The sequence below is a fragment of the Mustela putorius genome, unplaced genomic scaffold (assembly GCF_011764305.1).
Source record: "Mustela putorius furo isolate JIRA1106 unplaced genomic scaffold, ASM1176430v1.1 tig00000765_pilon_pilon_pilon, whole genome shotgun sequence".
Classification (NCBI taxonomy): domain Eukaryota; kingdom Metazoa; phylum Chordata; class Mammalia; order Carnivora; family Mustelidae; genus Mustela; species Mustela putorius.
In genome coordinates this window covers 4,673,100-4,688,471 of record NW_025421470.1, presented here as the reverse complement: position 1 = coordinate 4,688,471, position 15,372 = coordinate 4,673,100, and the positions used below count along the sequence as shown (strand labels likewise).

Genomic DNA, 15,372 nt, shown 5'->3' with positions numbered 1-15,372 from the left:
TGCAATCACAATGTCTTTTATTTATTGTTCTTGCCTTATTGCACTGGCTACCATTTCCAGTTCAATGCTGAAAAGAAGTGGTGAAAGCACACAGTCCACATCCTTGTGTCCTTCAATTTTGTACCACTAAGATGTTAGCCATATGAAGATTTCTATAGGTGCTTTATATTACCATAAGGAAACTAACTTCTATTCCTTGTTTTCTGAGAATTTTATCATAAGTGAACGATGTATTTTGTAAATGCTTTCTGCATCGATTGAAATGATCACATGGCTTTTATTTTTAATATGTTAATATGGTAAACTATCTGGATTAATTTTCAAATGTGAAAGTACTCTTACTCTGGAGATAAGGCCAACATGATCATGATGTATTATCCTTTTTCTTTGTTGTTGAACTCAGTTTGCTAAAACATTGTTTACAATTTTTACATCTATACTCACTAGATATATTTGTGCTTTTATTTTTCTCTTGTAGTGTCTTTATCTTATTTTAGTAGCAAGGTAGTGCTGATCTCATAAAATAATTCGGGAAGTATTTTCTCCTTGTTAGCTTTCTGGGGAGTTTGTGTAGAATTTTTATAATTTCTTCCTTGTGTTTGCTAGAATTCAATACTAAATCCATTTGAGCCTGGAATTTCATTGTAGAAAAAAAAATTTTTTGCTACAAATTCAAATTCTTTAAAAGATACAAGTCTCTTCAATTCATCTATTTCTTCTTGAAAAAAAATTTGTATTTTATGTCTTTCAAGGAGTTTCTTATTTCATCTAAGTTGTTGAACTTATTGACATACACTTGTCCTTAATAGTTTATTATAATTTTGATATCTTTAAAATATATACTGATATCACCTTCCTCTTTCTTGACTTGGTAATTTATCTTCCTTCTTATCTTCTTCTTCAATCTGGCCAGATGTTTCTCAAATTTATTATTTTGTTTTGTTTTGTTTTGTTTTTTCCAAAGAACTAAGTTTTTGGCTTCACTGATTTCCTATGTTTTATAATCTATTGATTTTTACTCTGATTATTATTCCTTCCTTTCTACCTATATTGTTTTTAATTTGTTCTTCTTTTCTAGTTTTAAGATGGAAGCTGAGTCCAGTATTTGAGACCATTTTTTATTTCTATTCAGGGTTTTTTAGACTAGAAATATTCCCCCAAGCACTGTTTCAATGGCCTCCCCAAAATTCTTACTTTGATATTGTGTTTTCATCTTCATTCCATTTAAAATATCTTCTAGGGGCACTTGGGTGGCTCAGTGGGTTAAGCTGCTGCCTTCAGCTCAGGTCATGATCTCAGGGTCCTGGGATCGAGCCCCACATTGGGTTCTCTACTCAGTGGGGAGCCTGATTCCTTCCCTCTCTCTGCCTGCCTCTCTGTCTGCTTGTGATCTCTCTCTGTCAAATAAATAAATAAAATCTTTAAAAAAAATAAAATATCTTCTAGTTTTCCTTCTATTTATCTTTTGCACAGACTATTTAATATCTCACTATTTGGGGATTTCCTGGAGTTAGTGATTATTATCTCAACTCCATTGCAGTCATAGGACATATTTTATATAATTTTAGTTTTTAAAAATTCATCTAAGATTTTCTTCATTCCCTATAATGTGGTTTATATTGGTAAATTTCTATTTTCTCCTGAAAATGATGTGTATTGTGCTATTGTTGGATTCTTTGTTCTTTATTTAAATGTTAATATGGTCAACTATTTAATAGTGTTGTTCAAATATTCTTTATCCTTGCCGCTTCTACCTACTGTTAATTAATAAAAAAGGAGTATTGAAATCTCCATTGATAAATTTTCATTTGTCTGTTTCTCTTCAAAGTTCTATCAGCTTTTATTTCATGTATTTTGAATTTGCTGTTGTAGGGAGAATAAATATTTTGAATAGTCATATCTTCTGAATTCAATGACTCCTTTGTATTATGTAATGAATCTTAGCCCTGGTATTATTATTTTTTCTGAAATATACTTTGATATTAATGTACTTACTCCAATTTTGTGTACTTACTCCAATTTTGTGATGTTTTTCATTAAACATATTTGATTTGCTAAGCATAGTACATATTTTCCCATCCTGTTACCTTTAACAAACCTGTATCTTTGTATTTAAAGTACATTTTTTAAGCAGTATTTGAAACTAATCTAGCAATTTCTGCCTTTTAAACCAGATAATTGGAGCATTTATATTTAATGTGTGTATCAGTAGGGTTAGGTTTAAAACCATCATCTTTTTTTTTTTAAGATTTTATTTATTTATTTGAGAGAGAGACAGTGAGAGAGAGCATGAGCGAGGAGAAGGTCAGAGGGAGAAGCAGACTCCCCATGGAGCTGGGAGCCCGATGCAGGACCCGATCCCAGGACTCCGGGATCATGACCTGAGCCAAAGGCAGTTGTCCACCCAGGCATCCCAATCATCTTGTTTTTTTAACTTCTATTTTTACCATCTATTCTTTGTTCATTTTTCCTATTTTTTATTCTTTGTTTAGAATTGAGGATTCTTTTTAATTATTTCATTTCTTCTCCTTTATTATGAAGTTTATTATTCATAATTCTCTGTTTTGCTATAGTGATTGCTTTCCATTTTATAACATACATCTCTAACTTATCATAATCTATATTCAGGTGATATTATACCACCTCACTCTAAGGAGGAAAAAAATAAACCTTATAAGAGTATACTTCCACATCTTTACTCCAGACTTTAAGTGTTATTATTTTTATACACTTTACTCATATATATGTTTCAAGCCCCACAATACATTTTGTTGTTGTTGTTTAAACAGTCTTTTAAACAATCTTTTAAAAGACTATAAGTACCAAAAAATTATGGTTTAAATAAATCTACAGATTTGATGTGAACCCCATCAAAATACTAATGGCATTTTCACAGAACTAATGACGTTTTTCACAGAATCCTAAAACTTTTATGGAACCACAAAAGACCATGAGTAGTCAAAGGAATTTGAGAAAGAGGAACAGAGTCAGAGGTATCATGCATCCTGATTTTAAACTATACTACAACACTATAGTAATCCAAAAATATGGTAATGACACAAAAACAGACACATAGATCAAAGGAACAGAAAAGAGAGCCCAGAAATAAACCCATGCATGTATGGTCAATTAATCTATGATAAAGGAGGCAAAAATATACAATGGGGAAAAACAGTCTTTTCAATAAATGGTGCTGGGAAAACTGGTGAGCCACATGCAAAAGAATGAAACTGGACCACTTTCTTACACAATATTAACAAACTGAAATCAACTCAAAATGGATTAAAAACTTGAATGTAAGACCTGAAACCATAAAACTAGAAGAAAACAGACAGTACTCCTAGAGAAAGAACAAAACAAATAAACAAACCATAAGCAGTAAGCTTTTTGATATTTGTCTTAGCAATACTTGTTTGGACCAGTTTCCTCATACAAGGAAGAAAAAAGCTAAAATAAACAAATGGGACACCAATGAACTAAAAAATTTTGCATAGTCAAATAACCATTAAAAAAATGAAAAGGCAACTCATTCAATGGGAGACGATCTTTGCAAATCAAACATTTGATAAGTGTTAATATCCAAGATACATAACGAACTCACACAACTTAGTATCAGAACAACAATAAACACCAAAAAAATAATCTGAATAAAGATTGGGCAAAGGACTGGAAGAGACATTTTTCCAAGAATGCAGATGACCAACAGGTACACAAAAAGATGCTCAATATCATTAATCATCAGGGAAATAAGGTATCATTTCACACTGCTCAGATTTGCTATTATTAAAAAAAAAAAAAGAAAGAAGTGTTGGCAAAGATATAGAGAAAAGGGAAACCTCACATACTGTTGGTGGGAATGGAAAGTGGTGCAGCCACTATGGAGAACAACGTATGGAGGTGCCTCAAAAATTTTAAATACAATCCAGTACTTCTACTTCTGGGTATTTATCTGAAACAAAAACACCAATTCAAAGAGATATATGCACCCCCATTACCTGGAGTGTTATTTATGATAACCAAGATATGGAAGCAACTTATGGGTCTATAGATAAATGGATAAAGACTATATGGTGTGTGTGTGTGTGTGTGTGTGTGTGTGTGTGTGTAAAATAGATTATTACTCAGACATAAGAAAATTAAATTTTGTTACTTGTGACAACATGGATGGACCTAGATGGTATTTTGCTAAGTGAAATAAGTCAAAGAAAGGCAGACACCATATGATTTCAGTTACATGTAGAATCTAAAAAACAGAACAAATGTTCAAACAAAACAAGAATAGAGTTACAGAGAACAAACTGTTGGTTACCAGAGCAGGGATGCGAACTAGGTGAAAAGGATTAAGAGGTACACAATTTCAATAATATTGTAAAATGTTGTCTGGTGATGAATGGTAACAACATTTACCAGGGGGATCACTTTTTAATGCATGAAAGTATCAAATCACTATGATGTACACCTGAAAGGGATAGGATATTGTATGTCATAGTTGTACCTTAACTTTAGAAAAATATAATTTACTGATCATGGTTACCACTGTCATTTTCTTCTTCTCTTCAAGTAGAGCCCACACTTCATCAGGTGTCTTTTGTCTTCCATTGTAGGACTTCCTTTAAGATTTTTACTAGTGCAGGTCCACAGCTGGTAAGTTCTTTCAGCTTTTGTGTGTTCGAAAAAAACCTTTATTTTTGAAATAAAAATGTTCTACTTGATATCGATATACATTTCTAGATTTACAAATTCCATTTCCTTTCAGTACTTCAAAGATGTTTCCTCTCTGTTTTCTGACATTGATTCTGAAGGGAAATCTGCTGTCATCCTTGTTTTTGTTCCTCTCTGTGCAGTGTATCTTTTCCCTCTGGCTCTTTTTCATGTTCTGTCTTTAGACTGCTCCTGAGAAATCTGATTATGATGTGCCTTGGTGTAGTTTTCTTCATGTGTCTTGTGCTTGGGAGTTGTAGATCTCCCTGGATCTGTGAGTTCATAGTATTCATCAGATTTGAAAATTTTCGACCAGTATTTCAACTGTGTATTTATTTTGTTTGTTTGTTTCACCATCCATTCCTCTGGGGACTCTATTTGTGTATCAAGCTACTTGACATATTTTTTTTCCAATTTTCTTTGGAATAGATTTTATTTTTTAGGGCCATTTTAGGTTTACAGAAAACTTTTGCAGAAAGTACAGAGTGTTCCCCCAAAGGGATACACTCCTTTTACCCACCCAGGCAGTCTATCTCATTATTAACATGTTCTTTAGTGTTACATCTTTCTTACAACTAAGGAGCCAGTATTTATATATTATTATGAAGTAAAGCTCACAGTTTACCTGGAGGTTCCTTCCATGCTCTGCAGTTCTATAAAGAGTGTTCTGTATCCAACATTAAGGTATTCTCCAGAAGTTCCACTGCTTAAAAATGTTCTGTGATCCATGCATTCATTCTTCCTCTCCTCCCCGCAGACCCTGGAAACCACTAATCTTTTTATTGTCTCTGTATAGTTTTGCTCTTTCCAGAAGGTCATAGAGTTGTAATCATACAGTTTATAGCCTTTAAAGGTTGGATTCTTTCACTTAGTGATATGCATTGATGGTCCAGATTTTCAAGCATCCAATCAAAAATCTATAAGATTATTAGTCATAACATCTTCACAACAAGAAGTAAAATTAAAACAGAAGACATGACTGTCCATCTTGTAGATTCTCATGGACATAGCAATCCTGTGTTTATTAGACATGCACTAGGTAGGGTTTGGGGTCAGGAAAACCAGAACATTGATGAGAAGAACATATTCATGTGTACGTGGAAGGTGGCACAGCCACCAGATGAGAGGATGTCATCTCCACCCCCTAAAACATGCAGTGTCACACAAAAGCATTCAATTCCATGACAAATCTCCAAAATGGCACTTAAACAGGAGTAGGCATTGAATTCCTTTATTTGACAGGAAACCCAAGAAAGAAATAGCAGATTAACATGTACAAGCATAGCTGTTTGAAGTTTCAGGTTTTTCTGTAAGTGACACTTTGTAGATTATAAACATGTTTCTATAACACATCATTAACATTTCCAGCCTGCCAAGTAAAAGGCACTCACTCTTTCTGTTTGTCAGGCTTAGAGGTCTCTGTACAAATTTCATTTGCTTTATTTTAATTATTTGGGGTATCAACTTTTCATAGCTCTTGATTAAAGACGATCTTTCTCTTTCTTTCTTAAGTGTGTTCTTGCTCAGGTGCTGGAATTCATGAACGTGTCACAGAGATCAAAATATAGTTGGGAAAATGACAAGCTAGCAGAATGAACCGTACTCTAATGTTTGATTGCTTACATCAAAGAGATCATATGCAGGGATTCAGAAACATTTCATAATTTGCTCATGTTGTGAAGTCTTCAAGCAATACCTACTTGCTTGCTGCAGAAATTATTACAAAGATCCCACAGCTACCTAGTGCATAAGACAACAATCAAAGTCACATTCTCTTTGCCCTGGCATTGTATTGTGTCAGTCTACTGTAGCACTTACAAGGTGAAACGTAAAAAAATTTAAAACACTGTTTGCTAACTAGAGTCTAGCTGTGAGCTTGTTTTCCAGGGCTTTGTTAAATCTGTAAAATAACACAGTATGTCCTATATGTATACCTTTTTTTATGTCTATGAATCTCAGACTGTGTTCCTGAGTTGACATATAAGAATGTAATTTTTAAAATATATAATGTGTCATTATAAAAGGGACACAACAAACTCGGGATTTTCTCTTTGGCAACATCCTAGCAATATGGGACACAGTCAAAACATTATAATATGTTAAAATGATCCTTTTTTTTAACTTCACAAGGAAGACAAGAATATCAACTGATTCTGTTTCAGTTACATCACACTTTAAAGCGAGGGTCGTACCCCACGTGACCTGTGTGTCCTCATTCCTTCCCTTCTCCTCGCTCCTCCCCCACTGCCAGCCTCTAGGGTAGGTTACAAGAGTCGGGTGGAGGAGTCACAAGAACAGGAAGCAAACACACTGGGTTTGAGACGCTGGAAGTCTGAGTTAGAGTATTGATCAGTCAAAATACAGGGACACCTGGGTGACTCAGCTGGTTAAGTACCTGCCGTCAGCTCAGGTCATGATCTCAGGATCCTGGGATCCAGCCCCACATTGGGCTCCCTGTTCATCAGAGAGTCTGCTTCTCCCTCTGCCCCTCCCCTGCATTTGTACTCTTTCTCCCTGACAAATAAATAAGTAAAATCTTATTTTTTTTTAAATCAAAACACAATACATTTGGGCTACAGTTAAATCTTACCCACTTGCTATCACTCATTTCATGTCTTAGCTCCCACTTGCTATCACTCATTTCATGTCTTAGCTCCAGCAACACAAGGCATTTTGAAACCCAGTAAAGGGATGCTCGAACTTCTCAAAGAATTCCCCGATGGTGTCAAAATGAAGTGACCATAGGGTTTTCATTGGTTCTCAGCTGATGGCACTTTGCCATTTGTCACTGTCCACCCCGTAACCCACTCCCACCCCAGACCCAACCCCGGCCCCAAGCAGGCATAGAGGGAACAAAGCAGAGGAACCGTACTCACCAGCCTTGATGTGGACATCCTGACTTCTAATTTTCCCTGAAGGATTTTCAGCTGTGCAATAATAAGTATTATCATGGATTAAGGTACTAAAGCTTGAAGGAGGGAAGGGAAAAATTTGGAGAGTGCCGTTGGGGTGGACGTGGCGGATCCCGGGGACATCGTAGATCTCCTCGCCCGTCGCTAGGTACCATCTGAGAGACACAGGAGGGACGCCTGCAGCGGGGCAGGGCACCAGGGTCCCCGTGGTGCTCGCAAACACTACCTCTTGCAGAGATGCATTGACAAAGTAGAGGCTGGAGTGAAGGTCCTCACTGAAAACTACAAGAAAACAAGACGAGAACTGGTCAGTAAGGCTCGTGTTCTGAACTTGGCCTTCAGTCACTCTGGCCCCACAAGGTTGTTTTGAGAAAACAATCACAAGGCTTGACTAAAATGAAATAATTCAAAATTGCTCAACTACTATGGACAGAGAAGCTGGTATTAAAAAATCAGCTACTATCCTCACTTCGTACCTTGTACACCAACTGATAAGTTATCCCTGACCTTAACTTGTAATGGATTACTTACCAGCCTGTTCCCCACATCCCCTTCTGCCTCCACAGTACTGACCATGACTGGGATTTAGGCTGTGTAATTTGTATTCATCTATTGTTTTTCTCCCCCTCTAGAGCCTGAGTCCCAGGAGAACAAGGTCACGATTTGTTCATGCTCTAACCCAGAGCCCAGAGCCCAACACCCTGCCAGTGTAGGGCGAACAGAAGCTAAAGGAATCAATGATGAGGTCCACTTGCTAGGACTAACTGGCTCTGGTTGGGAGGTACACTGAGAGATATTCTGGAATGAAATCAGTCACAACTTTGAAAAATTAAATCTATGTTTGTAGGTAAAACATTTTATTTTATTTATTTTTTTTAAAGATTTTATTTATTTATTTGACAGAGAGAGATCACAAGTAGGCAGAGAGGCAGACAAAGAGAGAGGAGGAAGCAGGCTCCCGGCTGAGCAGAGAGCCCTATGCGGGGCTCAATCCCAGGACTCTGGGATCATGACCTGAGCCGAAGGCAGAGACTTTAACCGACTGAGCCACCCAGGCGCCCCTGTAGGTAAAACATTTTAAAAAGCACAATCAGTTTTCTAAAAACAGTATCAATCAATGATGCATTTTTTTTTTAATTGAAAAGATGCAGCAATAATACAGGGAACTTTGATGGAAGTATCACTCAATTCCACTAGCCTATGACAGTTTCTGTTCTGATTTTTATACTTCCTCTCCTGGTCCACCGGCCTACATGCTGTACCCACATGATTATTTTATGTAATAACGTGTACATGCAAAATACGCAATTGTTATAGGCTGTGCTTCTTTCTCCTAACATTATCTCATATACCAAATTCCATATTTCTATACAGACCTTGCAAGCAAATACTGGATCCACATTTTCCCTAATGATTTTCTAGACTATTCTCCTGATCTTAGTTATTTTTTTATTTTATTTTTAAAAAAATTTTTTGAATTTCTTTTCAGTGTTCCAGAATTCATTGTTCATGCACCACACCCAGTGCTCCATGCAATACATGCCCTCCACAACACCCACCACCAGGCTCACCCAACCACCCGCCCCCCTCCCCTCCAAAACCCTCAGTTAGTGGTCTTAGTTATTTAAATTGTTTCTGTTTTAATTGCTATCAATAAGCTATCTACAAACCAGTTCAGACATATTTGGCTTTTTAATTCATTGACTGAGTGCCCATGTTGCACTCAGTAACAAATAGTCACGGAGAGTTATTTATGTGAACAAAGGGTACAATTTCTAGAATCCAAAAATTAACCCAAAGATTTTAAAATGTCATAAAGACCTACTTCTCAGATGTTACCACTTCTATTTGACTTCCTAAAAACAAATCCTCATCACATAGACATAAGAGAGAAAAGAAGCTCTCAATACTTGGAATTAACCTCATTGGGCAGAGATGAGAATATTAGGGAGAACCTGTACCATCCCAGGCCATGTTATGAAACTCAAGCTGTTATTCTATTCTTGTGAACAGCAAATCTGCCAGGAGTAAAACAGGCTCCCCTTGGCAGAAAAAGATGTGTCTCCTCAGAAGGGTTGTCACTTGACCAAGGATTCAGGTCTAGGAGGTCGCAGATACAGGATTCAGTTTTTCTGATGAAGCTCGAACCTCATTATACAGTTGCCTTTACTCTATAAAGCCAATTCCCAGGGAAGCTCTGTTTATGTGATTCAGTGTCCCCTAGCCAGCTCCCATGAATATCCACCCACTTCCTCTTTTGTCTCTCTCTCGGGTGGCACTCACCAGTTTGCTCACCAGGGCCAGCACTGGCTATCTGTGAGCTGACAAACAGAAGGGATGCCATGGGTCAAAAGATGACAAAGAAAAATCCATTTTGTAAGTGATAGGTTTACTCAAAAAGAAGACAGGCAGGGGTGTTCATCAAGTAGTAATGGTTTGATGGCTTTTTCTGCCAACCATAACTAAAGACTTTAGCAATGCTCCATAAATCAGAATATGAAAATTATTGCTAACTAAGAAATTGGCTCTGATAGGAAGCACAGTTAATAGTTAAACATTACAGCTTTCAACTAAAATAAAAACGCTGATAGTGGCACCATGATTTTACATTTGAGCTTTCTAGGAAACTGACATCACCCCAAACACATTGTTAGGAGTGAGGTAACTGTCACTCTTCAAGGCTAATTAATTCCACTCAGATCCTTTTCTGTTCCCTCCCCACATGACTCTTCTGTCAACTGGATTTGGGTAATTCGAACTAAATAAAATTCAGTCATATTTGAATTCTTTCTCTTGTCTCATAAAAGTAGCCTTGTTAAGAATAGAAAGTCTTTGAAAACGTGAATGTATATAAGGAATATTTCATATATAAATGTGAAATTATTTAAATGACTGAAAGAAAAATGCAAAATAAATGTTTAATCCTAGTAGTTAAGAAGATAAGTGACCCACAGGGGATTACTGTCACTTCTCCTTACATTTTTTAAAGGTATTTCACATTAGTCTTTCTACTTCGCACCACTGGGTTTAATAATGTAACATAAACTCATTCTCTAAGATACACATCATATGGCTACAGGCAAGAGAAAACCCAAACTACATTCCAGCAGCTTCTGTTTCTTCCATCTAAGGGGCTATCCATCTGCTTAAATAATAGTACTTCATTTTATGGCATGCTGCATGCACTTTAAACACAGCAACACTTGCTCCCTCCAGTAAGGGCATGTGCATTCTCACTGTGAATTCCGTGTGTGTGAAATTTCCCTGAAACTAACTGCAGTTTAATAATAGAAAGCTAAACAAAACATTCGGAATTATCTTGCCACACAACGTGGCGTATAAAATCCTGGGGTGTGGACATTAAGGACGGTGATGGAAGAGGCTTTGGAGAATTGTTCTTTCATCAGCAGATTTCTGCATGGTTTATACTGTTATAACAGATGGTATAAGCAGGGCTCCCGTGACAATGTAAAGAAGAACATTACACTAAAAAATAGAATAAGTCTATATTGCTTGCTTTAAATTCCAGATCTGGCCAGGTGAAGAGACATGAAAGAAATGTTAGAGAATGCAATGACATGATCTCTCTTTCATGTGAGAGAATCTGCCCTATACCAGTCTTCAGGCAAGGCCCCAGGAATGAAAATTCACATGAGTCTGGGTACTGATCTCAAGGAATTTTTGGTCTAGAGGGTGCCACAGTCAGTAAAGAGATCACTGATAATTTTTCCCTGAGTGCTGTTGCAGAGTTATTCACAAAATTCTACAGGAGCATAAAGGAGAGAGACTACCCCAGCCTGGGGAGGAGGAGGGGAAATCTCCAGAGAGAAGAGGAAAGGAGATGCTAGGCAGAGGGCCTATAAGTGTTAGGACACGGAGTCATCACAGACAGGAGAGAAGCAAGAAGATTCTGGGTAACAGAAACTTCATGGCTGAACTAAGAGTGATGCATAATTTGAGAGAGGGAGCTTGAGGTTCTTTATACTACTTATTCTGACACACTTGCTCATCACCTACTATTGACCTGACACTGTGCTAAGGGCTCAAAATACAAGAACAACCAAAACTTGGAGGGTGATCTCGGGAAGCTTCCATTTCAGATGCTTATAAGTTTGGATTATAAGCGGTAGCAGATCTCATGCTAAAAAGCATGAGCTTAATTCTGCGAGCAGCAGGAAGTCCCATCCATAAGTATATACCCAAGAGAAATGAATACACATTTCCATGAAAATGCCTGTACACAGTGTTTAAAGCAGCATCATTGACAATAGTCAGATGTGCAAACAACCGCAGCGTCCATCAGCTGAAGAACCGACCAACAAAATCTGGTGTCTCCCATGAGTGGAGATGTATTCAGCAGCAATGAGAAATGAAATACTGATGCATGATACAGACACAGATGACCCTTGATAATATCGTGCTAAGTGAAAAAGTGCCAATCGCAAAAGACCACACACTCAACAATTATGTAAATTCACATGAAATGCCCCGAAGAGACAACTCTGTAGGAACAGAAAGGAATGGTTTCCTTAGAACTGTGGGTGAGGGTGAGGGGGTTATAGGGTGGTAGTTAAGGGATGCAGATTTTCTTCCTGAGATGATTAAAATGGTCTAAACTTGACCATGGTGAAGATTGTACAGATATATAAATTTACTAAAAACCACTGAATTGTACAAATGGGTAAATTTTATTGTATGTAAATGATATTTCAGCAAAATTGTTTAAAAAAATAGAGAATCTGTAAGTTTTGATGCAGAAAAAAATTGAAACTTTCCCAATTTGTAGTTTAAAAAAGTAAACAATGGATTTACAAGGAGTGGAGACTAGAGACAGGAATTCCGATTAGGCTGATATGGGCATGACTACTAACTGCCTGGTCATTGGCAAAGGGAAGAAAAAGGCTAACTATATGAACATGTCTGATGTGATCCTGCTGGAATGTGTGGGCAGGGCCTTAGAAAGAATGAGACTGAGGAAGAGGAAAAGTCATTATTGTCAAATTCAGTAGTTTTCATGCCTGGCTGTATCATTGCTATGTGAATGAATATAGAGAACATACAAGGCAGAGCTGGTTGGGCAGAGAAAACAATAGTGTCAGATTCACTAAGGTTAAGAGGGCACTGACTTTGGGACACCCACTAGTGAGGTGGGAAAAAGGGTCTAAGACCCCAGAGAGAGATGTCCTAATCAGGGAATCTGAAGCCCGCCATTCAGTAAGACATACCAAGGAGAGTGTAAAGAACAAGAAGAGACAAAAACCAGAGATGGGGTAGGTCGGAGACTAGATGAAATAGGTGAGGGGATTAAGAGTACAATTATCTTGTTGAGCACTGAGTAAACATATGGAAGTGTTGGATCACTATAATGTATATCTGAAACTAATAAAACATTGTACATTATGCTGAAATCAAAATTTGAAAAGTAAAATCAAAGTTAAAAAGAAAACAGAAATGGGGGCATGCCTTGGATGGCTCAGTTAAGTGTCTGGCTTCTACTCAGGTCATGATCCCAGGGTCCTGGGAGTAGGCCCCACATTGGGCTGCCCACTAAGCAAGGAGTCTCCTTCTCCCTTTTCCTCTGCCCTTCCCTGCTGCTTATGCTTGCGCTCTCTCTCTCCCTCTTTCTCAAATAAATAAATAAAAATCTAAAAAAAAAAAAAAGCAGAGATGCATCTTCAGGGATACTTAATATATAAAAGATGAGCAAAAGAAGGAGCAAGATGGCAGAGAAGTAGGAGACTGAGATATCATCAGGTCCCAGGAGTTCCACTAGATAGTTATCAAACCATTCTGAAAACTTACAAAGTCAACAGGAGATAGAAGAGTAGAAGAGTAGCAATTCTAGGAACAGAAAATCGACCACTTTCCGGAAGATAAGACATGTGGAGAAGTGAATCCGAAGCAATATATGGGAATAGAGTTTGTGGGGAGAGGGGCCGGCTCCCAGCAAGTGATAGGGCAGTGGAGCACAAAGTCAGAACTTTTAGAAGTCCGCTCAACTGAGGAAAATTGCTCCAGAGGCTAAGTGGGGGGTGAAGCACTCATAGGGACAGTGTGGTCTCAGGACCCTCAAGGACACAAAAAGACTAGGGGTGCCTGAGTATGGCAGAGCCCCCATGTATTGGAGTGGGGATATTGGCTACAGAGACAGAGTTGGAGCCGAGGAGTGAGCTCTCAGCTCGGGGATACCTTAAACCATGATCCGAGGCACAGTGCCCGAGCAGGGACTCCACAAGTGGCAGATCCTGGGAGACCCCCTCCTCCTCCTCCAGGAGGAGCAGAGTGGGAGCGTGCTGCAGGAATCTGCTGCGTTTGGAGACTCCAAACAGGGCATGCACCAGAGATAGAAACACTCAGTCACAGGCCGGGTGAGCTCTGAGTGCAACCACCAAGGAGATGGGAGGGACTGACTGATTTTCTCTGAGGGCACACAGAGGAGTGGGGCTCAGAGCTCTCAGCTCCACTGGCCAGAGATTGGGAGGCAACATTTTCATTCCCGTCCTTCAGATCAGGGAACAAAAGCTCCCGAGGGTGAACCCAAGCAGATTACTTAGCCTGGCCCCTGGCAAGGGTGGTAAAATTCCACCTCAGGCAAAGACATTTGAGAATCACAGCAACAGGCATATCTCCCAGAAGATCAGCAAGAACATCCAACCAAGACCAAACTCACCCACCAATGAGAACTGTGGAACTCCAGAGCTAAGGGAAATGCAGCATATAGAATTCATGGCTATTTTCCCATGTTTCTTTAGTCTTTCAAAGTTAAAATTTTTTAATTTTATTTTTTTCTTATTCTATTTTTTAAAATGTTTCCTCTTTCCTATTTTAATTTTTTTTTAACTATTTTATCTTATCAATGCCTTTTTAAAAGTCTTTTTTAAATCTTCATTGTTAAAGTCATATTTTATCCCTTCATTGTATTTAACCTTATTTCTTGTATACATATAAGTTTTTTTTCTTTAAAATTTTGGGATACAATTTCTCCTAATAGATCAAAACATACCCTAAATCTAGTGCATATCCTTGTTCTAGTCTCCAGCATGCTCATGTCTTTCCTCTTTTTTTTCTTTTTTTTTAATGAACTTTTTATATTATCAATTACCTTTTTTAGAATTTTTAAATTTTCATCTTCACATTCATATTCCATCCCTTCATCATGTTTACCCATACATATATATATATATATATAATATATATATATGAAATATATAAATATTATTTAATATATATTTTATTTTGTGGTGAGTATGAGTGTATATATATACATATATATATATACACACATTTTTTTTCTATCTTTAAAATTTTGGGAGGTAGTTTCTTCTAACAGAGCAAAATATACCCAAAATCAAGTGTGTGGCTCTGTTCTATTCACCAGTCTAATATATATATATTTTCTTTTTCCCCCTTTCTTCTTCCCCCTGTTTTGGGTCTCTTCTGATTTGGTTATTGTATATTTTTCTGGGGTTGTTGACACATTTTTAGTATTTTCTTCTGTCATTCATCTATTCTTACCTGGATAAAATGACAAGGCAGAAAAACTCACCACAAAAAACAAACAAACAAACAAGCAAACAAAAAACTAAGAGGGAGTACCAAAGGCTAGGGACCTAACCAATACAGACATTAGTAATATGTCAGAACTAGAGTTCAGAATGACAATTCTCAAGGTGCTAGCTGGGCTCAAAAAAAGCATGGAAAAATATTAGAGAATTCCTTTCTGGAGAAATAAAATCCCTTTCTAGAGAAATAAAAGAAT

At 37.4% G+C, this 15,372-nt stretch overlaps 1 protein-coding gene across 1 annotated transcript in view; it reads right to left on the bottom strand.

The window, feature by feature from the left end:
- Positions 1-15,372, bottom strand: part of DSCAM (DS cell adhesion molecule) — a 765,964-nt gene that overhangs the window by 630,140 nt on the left and 120,452 nt on the right. Inside the window, exon 4 of the mRNA XM_045084552.1 lies at positions 7,578-7,895. Within this exon, the coding sequence (XP_044940487.1) occupies positions 7,578-7,895 (318 nt within the window). The remainder of the gene's footprint in view (positions 1-7,577; positions 7,896-15,372) is intronic.